The sequence below is a fragment of the Limulus polyphemus genome, unplaced genomic scaffold (assembly GCF_000517525.1).
Source record: "Limulus polyphemus unplaced genomic scaffold, Limulus_polyphemus-2.1.2 Scaffold23, whole genome shotgun sequence".
NCBI lineage: Eukaryota > Metazoa > Arthropoda > Merostomata > Xiphosura > Limulidae > Limulus > Limulus polyphemus.
The window spans coordinates 751,924-764,155 of record NW_013665633.1 but is presented as its reverse complement, the minus strand read 5'-3'; the positions used below and the strand labels follow the sequence as shown (position 1 = coordinate 764,155).

The window sequence follows — 12,232 nt, the reverse complement described above, 5'->3', positions numbered from 1 at the left end:
ATTTTTTCTCCGAATCACCTACTATAACCAAGGCACATTGTTGAGAAATTTTTCAAGAACTTGTTTTTGTCATCTTTCACCTTTTAATGAAGATGGGAATAATGACAGGGAAATAATATAATAGCCAATGCTCGACCAGAGGTTTTCGTTTATAAAATTTTGTTGTTATAGACTTGCTTTTTATTTTATTACCTCGTCTCCATAGTTATTAATTGCAAATAGACAATAATATTGTAGGTCCATATTATTGTTGTTCTTTCTACGCGATATTATAACACACTTTCTTATGATCATTTAATTTCTGTTGTGCATATATTGTTGAAAAGGAGATATTTTAAAGTGATTCATCATGTGGAAAACGAATAGATAGATAAACCAATATGTGGCGCCACCTAGTATACCTAAATTTATCTAATAATTTTCATAAAAGTGACCCGAAAAACGGGTCCAAACTGGTAACCCGAGGCCCGACTTTAACGAAACTTGTTTTATTCTGTTTCCATTATCATTTCATCACAAATATGGCGCTATTGTGCGCCGTTTTTGATGTATTTAATTACAGACAAGCAAACAAACAATGAGTTTTAGTAGTATATAGATTCTGTTTTGCATTTTTGTAAAGGGTTTGTATTTTATTTTCTACGTTTTACATTAAATTGTTATTTTAACGTGATTTCTAAATGGTTGTGCCACTATATAGCTCCTAGTTTGGAGTGCAAGTTTTAATTGAATTTTATGCCACATACTCATTCTATTTAAAAGTTGTGCAAATATTTTGTAGGGGTGAGAGTAGGTTACATCTAGCTGCCTTGTCTCTAGAATAGTCAATTAATTACAGTATCAAAATATTTACTAACTATTACAAAATCTTTTATTCATTTCTTATTGATGTACTTTCTACATCATCATGTTTCCAATTCTAATTAAAATAGTATATGTAGTAGCCATTTAATATATATATAGACCAACTTAAATTACACCGTAACATCAGTTGGATTTTAAGTTCGGTATACTATATGTTTCCTATCTCTTAGTTAATGTATACGATTTTCGAAGTTTCTGTTCATATCAAGCATATTTTAAACATAGAAGTCGGTCAAGGGAACTACTGAGTTCCCCTCAACCTAATTATTCATGGAATTAGATCATTCAATTAGTGTTATGTGTATTTTCTCAAGGGAAATATTGCTGTAACATGGAGCAGTGTATAGAAATCAGCATCGATCCAACATTCCTTGTTTCATAGTGAGTGACCATCAGTCAAATGGTTGTTGCCAGCATCCTGAGAGGAATGGCAATGTCTTTTCTATATAATGCCATGTTTTCTTAGTCTAGAACAAGATTTCACTTGAAAATTAAAGTTACAGCTTGAACTGAATGTCCCAAACACTGATTGGTCACATTTTAGTAAATGTATCAAATACATTTGCCTTTATAAGCTTGAATTGTGTTTAAAGAAAAAACGGTTTCATTTTTCGAAATATTTTGTCTAGTCTTTTTGCTTCAAACTCTGTTGTGGTTAAGCAAATTCAGATTTTCACCATACAACATTTCCTGGGAAACTTCAAGTTATTCTGTGGTGCCACCCAATTACTGACAGGGAAACTAATGAATCTGAGGATATCACATATGCATGAAAGTTACCTTTTAAGTTGTTTACAAAATCTTTATGTTACAGTTCTAGCAAGTCTAGTTTCCTGTGACTGTGTTGAATGACAAATTAACTGTTGTCTCAAAGACCTAATTCGATAGTAGGGTCTCGGGGTAACTTTAATAAACAACTGAAAATATTTTTCCCTTTATTCGATGGTTTAATATTTCTATGCACCTTTAGTGCTGATGTCATACTTAGTAAAAAATCTATGTTGGTCAGTTGATCCCCAGCATATCTTTTCTGCTCGTATACCTGGCAGTTTTCATGTTGTGTACAGACACAGTTAACAGCATGTTCAGTAACTGTGTCACAATTACTTTGATCAATTATAGCATCAAATTATTTACTCTTTTTGTACAATTTTTTATTCACTCCTTTTTGATGTACTGTCTGCATCATCATGTTCCCCAATTGTAAACAAAACAGTATTACATTTAGTAGCTATTTATCACAAATATAAGCTAAGCTTTAAGTTACACTCTAAGAAAAATTGAATGGATTGATTTTATTGGTGTACTATATGTTCGTAAAGAAATTTACTTAGCTATACATAAGTTGGTGTTACACTTTTCAAGGAACATGGAATTAAGTGATAGGGCAAACATTCAATTTTTTACATCTTGCAAATAAGGTTGTATTTCATTTTTTGCTGACTTATTTTCATTAGCAATATTGGTTAAAATGTTTAATCCATATCTTTTTTTCGTGTTTGCTCTGGATATTAAAACAACTGACTGCAGGTCTGTAAGATATTATTCAAAGATGACCAAAACATTTCCATTCATAGCAGTGAGAGAATTACAAGGATTATTTTATACTACTAGATTAACATATAACTCAGAACCAACCTAACGCCCCTAAAAAGTTGGTAGAACATTATGAGATAGTATTAGGATTATAGCCAAAAGTATAACAGCCTGGGTATTCAACTGATTAATATATGTATTTGGTTCATTATGTTTTTTATGATATTGCAAAAATATCTATTTTATTAATTTAAATACATAAAAAATCACAAGTTGTGACATGTATAAGATGCGAGATAATAAGGACTAATAATAAGTAACATCATTGTTAGATGTAAAGTGCATGCAAAACAGGAATGAAAATGTCTGTAAATTACAAACAAAAACTCTGAAAAATATAATGAACAATAACACACTCAAAGTTATTGTATTAGGTGGGCAATAAACCTAAAATGGTTATGCTATTGGATTTACCAAGATATTACAAAGCAAATTAAATCTTCTTTGTTTGTGTCACCTGCTCCAGACTATAGAATTTCTCAAGTCATGAAAAACTAATAATGCTCTAAGCATGGAGAATAAATTTCTAGCAGAAATATGCTCATATCATCAGATATAAATGGACATGATACTGTGTGAGATTTTATGATATAACTGTAACAGTGCAAGACAAAAAAAATACATGCCTCATAATCCATGCATGAGACCTGATGTTTGATATTATTTAGTGGATTAATTTCTAGTTCCATTCTGATCCATGTCAGTAGATCGCTTTGATCAAAGTTAGTAATAACACTGTTCATGTAAAGAATATTTTTGTATGAAATATTTACTCATAAGTTTGAGACTAAAATCTTAATTCTGTATATTCTGGCTCAGTAGTTTTTATTACATTAACTTGTATGTTTATATCTGGCCCATTTCATGTTTATTTCATCTGGTGAGTACTTAATATTTTTTATTTTAATAAACTGATAATGTAGTATATTTTGTCTTTTTATATTTAAATATTATTTTTAATAGTGAATAAAATAATTCACAGGAAAACTGTTAGTCTGATGTTAATTTTGAAATTGAGACTTGAAAACTAATAAGATATATTAATATGGTTTCAAGTAGACTTTGTACATTGAATTATACCCAAACAACTTGACAAGTTTTTTGTATTAGATGGAAATTACCACTGTTATGTGATTACAACAAATATAGTTAAAAGGCTATTATACACCCAACTTATTGAAAACTCATACTGGGCCAGTAAAGATGGTTTTAAAATTACAAAAGTCATTCCTCAAAAACAACAGTTAGAAACATAAATTCATTTAAGTTTGAGGTTCAGGCTCAGAATTCTGCATATGCAGGTCATTACATCTCTGAAGGTCCTAAAAGGATAAAGTATTAAATAAAAAAAGCCTCCTGCTTAAGGCATCATCCAAATATTTTGCTGCAGCTGCTCCCAAATTACTTAAATGTGGCAGAATATGCAGCTGAACAAGATTCTACTGTATGAAGAGTATTGCCAGATTGTATGCTGAATAATTTCCTGATGAATGTCATCCTTCACATTATAAGAAACATGAGTCAGAGGTTGCACATTAATACATAAACACTCTGAGGCAGACAAAAATCAACAATCATGATGAAGCTGCTATATTAGCACCTCTAGGCAGCACTCTAAACACAGATATTAACTTTTGGCTACAATTTCATAATACCATCGGCATACTTAATTTACCTGTTTTTATGATTATAACTATAGATTTAGAGCAATCTTAATAATTTTTGGTTTATAAAATATTGATAATCAACATTTTTAGTGTATGATGCATATTAATAAAAGGTCATGACCTCACTGATACCAACAGAATAGGCCCTTACTACCTCATTCCACACTAATAAAGTTATTTTGTATTAGTACTTCTGGATTGTTCGCTTGTCAAAGAATGTTTGAATTGTTGATGATTATAGTAAAAGTACCTCTGTTTGAATCCCAAATGGAAATAGGGTTAATTTTAAAGAAACCCAAAAAGTAATACTTTAGTGTTCTTGTATGAAATAAAATAGACAAGTTTTTACTGTAGTGAAGGCTATCTTAAATATGTTATAGGATAATACCAATTATACCTAAAGAGGATTACAAAAACACAGTAATACATTTGTAAAGATACACCGTGCAGAAAGATTTTAAAGTTAGTATCAAAGGAAGCCTTACTGATTTTTGCTTTCTAAAGCTTGTAACCATACAAATCTTGTATCTATTAAATGACTAATCAGTAGTAAGTGCATTGTTTTTACTGTATGTATAAATGAATTATGGACTTTGTATAAAATGTACAACCCTATTCAGACAGATGCTATACTAGTTCACTTGTATGCACACTTCTGTCAAATTCAGTATAAAAAGAAAATTATAAGTTATAAGAGCTTATATAAGTTTCAATTTCCCAAAATATTTGTTGAAGCATACATAGTTTTATTAGTTTCTTCACTATTATCATGAACACCACAAGGACATAGAGAAATAATAATAATAAAAAATCATTACCTCGTGTTCTCCATCAAACATGGTCATTTTGTAATATCAAGCTTTCAATAACAAATATTACTTTTCCAATACAATTTGTTATGTGTGTAGTTACTGTGTATTAAAGCACAGTGGAATGTTTCCCTATATATTAAACACACACATTTATATATACAACATTCCCTGTCTAGAATGACCAAAAAATTGAGAATTAGTTATGATCCTCCTTAAGCTTGTAGACTGCTATATTATGAGTGTTCCTCAGATGAATCTGCATGTTTCCAAACTCTATGAATCCTTTTCCACATTCTGTGCATCTCAAAGGAAATTTATGGGTGTGTTTGGCAATTACATGGCCTTGAAGAGAACTGCTGCTCTTAAAACTTTTACTACAATGGGTACATTTATATGGCCTTTCTTCTGTATGGGTCCTCAAGTGACGAGTCAGAACATTATGATAAGAAAATGTTTTTTCACAGTAAGGGCAGCGGTATGGTTTCTCTTTGTTGTGGATTCTCATGTGTATGTTTAGATGTGCACGCTGTGCAAATTTCTTTCCACACACATCACAGGTGTAAGGTTTTTCTCCTGTGTGAGTAAGCACATGCTTACGTAAGCTGCTCTGTTCTGTGAATCCTTTTCCACAATAGCTGCACTGGTGTGGTCGTTCATTTGTGTGAATTGCTACGTGGTTTCTCAGACATGATGATTTATTCGTAGAATATTTACAATGAGGGCATCTAAAACGCCGATTTTCTGTTTCATTTCGGTGTATCTTTTTATGCCCCTCCAACATTCTAACAGATGTAAACAGTCTTCCACATTTTTCACATGGGAAAGATTCTGCAGACAAAGCTTCTTCACTCTTATCATCTTGTTTCTGCATTTCGGAAGATGTAGAAGGAATGTTTGGATTGTTAGGATCATGTTTTGCAATGTAATGTTTCATAAGATTATTTGTGCAAGAAAATTCTCTATCACACACAGAGCAGTGAAAACTCATGGCTATATGCTATATGCATTTGACCATAACAGTAAATACGATTTACTTTCTTCTACTGTGTTTATCGGTAATTATTCTGAAGTATAAGATAGGTGTTTATAAAATATACTGTACATCTGTGTTTATTCATACATGAATTCATTCGTAAGTGTGTGTGTATAGTGTACATGTAAGAGCATATAAAAAATTACGATCATAAGGAGGTAAAGAAATACTGGCCACAGTACTGAGATGAATCAGTTGAACTTGCTGTTTATACCTTACAGGTCTTTACGTGGATAGATGGTGTACCTGATTGCACCATTGGCTGAAATTATTGTAAGCTGGTGATTTTACTGTCATCGTTAATTCTGTTCAAGTCACAGACTGTACACGCTTAGTTAGTACCTGTTGTTCTGATGCATAGTGTGAGTTGCCTTAAAAACATGAAAATGTGTTCTTCCTTTTTTTCTGTAAGTTACACTATATTTGAAACAGCAAGTGTATTAAAAGTTAGCTGTGGATACTATTGTGCCCGCAGGGTCATAAGGGGGAGCTGTGGCTGCTTATGAAGTTGCCAACCTTTTCTAGGAATATACACAGATATATACCTCATAGAACTGCACCATTGCAACAAACATCTTTTACATATAGGGGTGAGCTGGAAGGTAGATTCATATTTGGGAATTGACATTTTCTAGCAATGATCCATCAGGAAACTACGTGGACGTGTCAGCCCGATCTGGAAATTTGATTTGCAGGTGAGGGCAGTACCTTTTCAGTACTTCGTACGAGCAACTACCAGTTTTAAGGTGATGTTGTACATCATCAGGTTGTTACACTGTCTCGTTTAAGAAAGAGAAAGTGGTTTATATATATATATATATTACGAGTCCGAAGAAGAAGCAACACAGCATTACAGCTTGAAAAATCAATTAGGAGTTCGGTAGTTGGAGCAACTGTGAAATCTGAAAGTCAAAAGGATATTGTGACCTTTACTTTCTTAGATTTTAAGTGATTGCAACACCACGTGTTGCAGCTTCAACCTTGCATTAACTGGACTTTCAACCTATTACAGTTTAAGTGACCGTTACTAATCTGCTCCTTACTAGCTGAATATAAGATAAAGTTGTTTGTCACTCTGACCTTCTTGCTTTTTGATTATACCGTCAAGAAAGGCAGCGTGCGTTATCATCTGCTGGCCATACTGGAGGGCAGTTTCAACCTCTGCAACAACGTGGAATATTTTAACCTTTTGGGAATATGGCCACTTTCTCAATTAAAACACATGGCACTGTTATGTACTATGTTCGTCTTTTTTGTTTATTAGATTAGAGTAAATTCGGAGCTGAGTGAGAGATTTATATTCAAGTTGAAATTGTCGAATTAAAAAGTTGCTACTGAGCGTTGATCAAAGCAAGTCCAAGAGGTGACCTCTCTTGTCTTTGTCCTTGTGTCCAGCACCAAATAGATAGCCATCCTGGAAAGAATACTAATGTTTCACCTTCTGTTCTGTTAGTTATAACGTGTCACATTTGTAGCATTTATTACTCGTTGTTGTATCTACAATAGTAAATTGTTTTTTTTTCTTTAATGGAAACAATGTATATGACTCTTTCTTAGTCGTATTGATTTCTCCAAAATTCTACTAAAAAAAATCCCGTAGAACCACGATCACCTCTAATCCAAGCTGTAACTCACTTCTATTATAGAGTGTGACACGTGATTAGAAACAAGTTACTTTGAAAATAAACCAGAATTGTCCTTAATAGAGACAAAAACATTGTTTTTATTTTTGTTTCATTGGAAATAAATTATTTTGAAAGTAAAACAGTTTTCCCTAACAGATAGATAGATTGTTTCGGATATTCGCGCGAAGCAACACAATGAAAACCTGCACTGCAGTCCCCACTCCTACCTAGAAGGCGAGGAGGTTGAATCAATCAGTATAGAACATTACAAAAAAAAAGGCAGTTAATATAATGTCGTTCAGTCGATCTTCGTAAACGAAGAGGAACGATAATTTAGCAAATTGAAACCGACTGAATTATCTGCATTCACTACTTCGTATTGCAATATTGTGTATACAAAGTACTGCAACTTTTCACAATGTAGTAGAATCCCACTTCTTTGGATTTGCGTCATATGACACATTTTGCTGTTATTAAACACTTTATAATACAACTAATGTATAATTACTTAAGATGATATAAACACTTTCAAATTGTCCAGTGTTTCAAAAATGAATCATATAATACTTTTACAAAAATATCAAAGCCAATTTTTTAAGTGTAGGTTTTTCTCAATGTGTTTTACATTAAATTTCTATGAACAAACTTTATCGATGTGTTTCTGCAAAGTGAAGGATCTTAATACTTTTACTTTGTTTATCCCCATAAACACTACTGAATGCAGTAACGTTTTTGCAACAGTCTTAGTATTTACTGCTGTTTTTAATCCCGGTGTGTTTATGTTGTAATTTTGTTTTCAACTTAGAAAATGAACTGAATAATTTTTAAATTTTGAGGTTCAAAAGGAGTCGCAGGCACAATACCACAGACTATATTCTGGTTTTACTGTTCTTTTCTTGTCACTAATCGGAGATAAATAGAATCTTTACTTCAGAGAAGTCAGTGGCTGTTTCTACTCTATAGAGGCAATATTATGAATAACTGGAGGAGAAGGCATTTTGGGCTAAAGTCCTTGCGAACTCGATCAGCAAAGAAAGTACCAATAAATTGTAAATAATGTTACACAACTTTAAAATATGAATATATGTCCAATGGAAATTTAATTTCAAAACAATAGGCTAGTGGGCTACATCATTACAAACACACTGTAAGGCAGCGTGTAATTGTTGCTTTAACTGTATGATTTCATCTTATGTTTTTATTACTGAAACTGCCATTTTGTTTGACCATCAAGTGAGTGCAATGTCTCGATGTCATAATGCTGCTCCCCAGTTGGCTGAAGAGTGCAATAGAAAATCGGATTAAAATAGCACAGTGTATGCCAATTTACTTTTTCATTGTTTTGGAGGGAGAAAGAAAATTGATTGGTGCGGGTGGGACATACACAAACCATGAATGCTCTGGAAAGCTGATGCCGTCCCAACGTTTGAGCTGATAGACTAGAGGGAAGGCAGCTAATCAACTGTACCCACCGTCAACTCTTGGGCGATATACTTTAATCAAATAACTATTAGGGCTATATTAGGTCGTAGGCAACCGACAGGCAGTATCCACCACCAACTCTTGGGCCACGTTTTACCAACGAATAGTGGGATTGACTATTACATTATAATCTCCCCCCACGGCTGAAAGGGCGGGCATGATCGGCACTGGGTTTCGATCCTGCGACTCTCAGAGTAGAGCCCTAACCACCAGGCCATGCTAGGCCATCTGTATGAAGAAAAACCGCTCCACTAAAAAAAAAAAGAAGAAAGACCGTACGTAAGGGTTGAGAAAAATGTTGATTCAGTCATAAAAAAAGTGAGACTTTTTAAGTATGTGTTTCATAGACATTGCATGTTAGATATAAAATCTAGTCGTATAAAATAACCCAAGTCTCCCTGCAAGGGAGTATATAGATCCAGTTAAAAACTAATACTGTCTTCTGTAAACAAAAAATTTCACTCCATAATCCATAACATAGCACGTAGATTCACCTACACAGATTTTGAAAACTATGTCTCTTAAGGCCTAACCTCATATAAGAATTACATTAAACAACGGAAGTTTTTCATTATTTAATTTATTTGGATTTCACCTTAAATATGTCTTTTACATTTCTTGGTGGAAATACATCTGACATAAATTCAAGATTTCATAGTGTATTTTTGTGTTTTTGTTTCAATTGTTCAAATTTAAAATTTACCTCATCCCTTAGAAGCGTTCTCACGTTGTACATCCGGGTATTAATCTCAAAGTCTGGATGATATTATTTTGTATAAGTGATACCTTACATCCAGTAGTTATTTCTAGTATCCAGGAATTGTAGTGGTCTATTGTTGTGGTTCTCAACCTGCGTTCTGTGGATTTTTAGGGGTATACGTGATGGTAAAAATCAAGTTATTATATTATAGTTAAATAACAAAAAACGCTGCTATTGTTGTGGTTCTCAACCAGTGGATTTCTAGGGGTATACGTGATGGTAAAAATCAAGTTATTCATATTATAGTTAAATAAAAAAACGCTGCTATATGGGATTAAACGGAAATCATGTTTTTACTTGAAAAGTTCTTACTAATTTTATACACTGTAGGATCATCTTCCCCTGAATGACCTGTCTGAGTATGGTGGTCCTTGATATTGTTTTTGGTTCGTGAAGAGGTCCATACGGAAAAGGATTGAGAGCCACTGGTTTATTGGTTGACGTGCTGGACTGCGAACCGAAACCTAAGATCTGAACTGCTTTATGCCATGAATAGGTTCTTTGCATACATGCTGCCCCCCCCCCCTCCGATCAATGCCATGAATAGGTTCTTTGCTTACATGTTGCCCCCCCCCCCCCGATCAACAATTGTAATAAGTGTACAATGCTTTTATTTCATGGTATTGGGGCATACCCACGTGTACGAATAAACTATAAACTGAATAAACTTTTACTTGTCTCTTTAAACAGTTGTAATTATTTCCCCACTATATCTTTATCCCCAAGGGAAAAATTATAAGGATTAACTGAATAAGCGTTTTCTTGCAAGGCCACGGTAACCCTTCCTTAGCCTGGAGTGAGGAAATTGAATATCCTGCAGACGCGTTGACCTAGATTTTACGAAAATTTACCAGTATGTCATCGGGGCTTTTCTTCCTTCTTCCCGTTGTCGTTTCCACACCAGACATATACACACACGAAAGGTGGTACGTCTGAAATCATTGTAAGCTGTAACCTTATACCAGTACATTAGTAGGGGAAGACGTGGCTATACTTAAGTTTCGTATCTTGAGACTTTTTATCTTTTGTATAAACGTCTACAGGGAGGATATGTTATTTACAATTTATTTATTGAGTACACCGCTGATATCCTGTACTTTTGTATTACTGGTATTACTTACGGGCTGTTTTATGGAATACACAAAAAAAAAGTTTGTGTTGAAAATACTTTTTGGAATAAAAATTAATAAAATTATTACACAATTTATTATTATTAACGCGTAAAAACTATTAGTTTTTATTTTGCAGGCTGTCGTATATTTATGACGCGTAAATTAAGGTCACCCTCGAATGTAGACCGTAACGTCAGCTACAGAAGTAATAAATTTCACGTCCGTGAAGAAAATAGATAAAGCTTTACTAAAAAGTGGAACTCTTGTTACTTTCCGCAGCTCTGAGCATAAAGGGTAAAACTGTAAAAGAGAGTTCAAGAGCCTTGTGTAGAAGTTTACATTATCGAGGCAAGGCTAGTTCGATCACATATATACAGGAGTCATTTATGTTTGCGTGCTCGGTCAGTGAATTCCAGTTTACTCGCACACAATTTTTGTTCTCTACTTTTCCATACAAAAAGCATCTGTTTTCAACATGCAACAATAATACAGTTAAACTTTTGTACGAGACAATTGTGGTTTTTATGGTGGATTTTAATTTTTTGTGAAATATTGATAACGGCTAGAACGTTTTTTTTTTTCCTATATTCATATAGCAGCATCAAGAACCCCAGATTCACCTACATTTAAAGGCCAGTTTTATTTTGAGTCCTATCCCCAGGTGGCGCTGTCATCACACCAGTCCCACCACATCTATTCACAAAAAACCTGTAAGTATAATTTTGTTGTGCTATGTTAATATTAATAATTTTTAACGAAAAACATCTAAAACGCAACAATAACGAATATTTGTTGTGTGTTATATTTTATTGCTTTAAAATATATCTTAGCAACGAATTTTAAATTTTAAAACCCAGATCTCGTTGGTTGTAAAAAGTAAAATTCGTATATTCAGTTTTCTTACTTAAGCTATACTAAAGCTTACTAATCTGATGCGCATGTCAGAATGTAATTTATTAAAATAAGCTTTCTTCGGAATCATGTTGGATTAGCAATGAATTTGAATACATGGATCCTTTTCTTAGAAGAAGTTATAGCCGTATATAATTCATATCCCAGAGACGTGTGAGAACCGTGCATCATTGGTTTTGATACCACTGGTACTGTACCTCCTCTTTGCTTCAGTTCTTTAGAGATCAATAAAATGGCTCATGAAAATTCCATATCTCTGCTTAATATATTACTTGGTCTTATAGTATGCCCGGCATGGCCAGGTGGATAAGGCGCTCGACTCGCAATCTGAGGGTCGCGGGTTCGAATCCCCTTCCCACCAAACATGCT

General features: G+C 33.5%; 2 protein-coding genes across 4 annotated transcripts in view; one reads left to right on the top strand and one right to left on the bottom strand.

Moving 5' to 3' along the window:
• LOC106458490 (ecdysone-induced protein 74EF-like) overlaps positions 1 to 12,232 on the top strand; it is a 171,771-nt gene that overhangs the window by 144,006 nt on the left and 15,533 nt on the right. For all 3 annotated transcript variants that reach the window (XM_022385115.1, XM_022385111.1, XM_022385105.1), the window contains exon 6: positions 11,548 to 11,661. In XM_022385115.1, the coding sequence (XP_022240823.1) occupies positions 11,548 to 11,661 (114 nt within the window). The remainder of the gene's footprint in view (positions 1 to 11,547; positions 11,662 to 12,232) is intronic.
• On the bottom strand, positions 4,030 to 5,921 carry LOC106458583 (oocyte zinc finger protein XlCOF19-like). The gene has a single exon (XM_013918107.2). It carries the CDS (start codon positions 5,871 to 5,873, stop codon positions 5,136 to 5,138), a length of 738 nt encoding a protein of 245 aa, XP_013773561.1. The 5' UTR covers positions 5,874 to 5,921; the 3' UTR covers positions 4,030 to 5,135.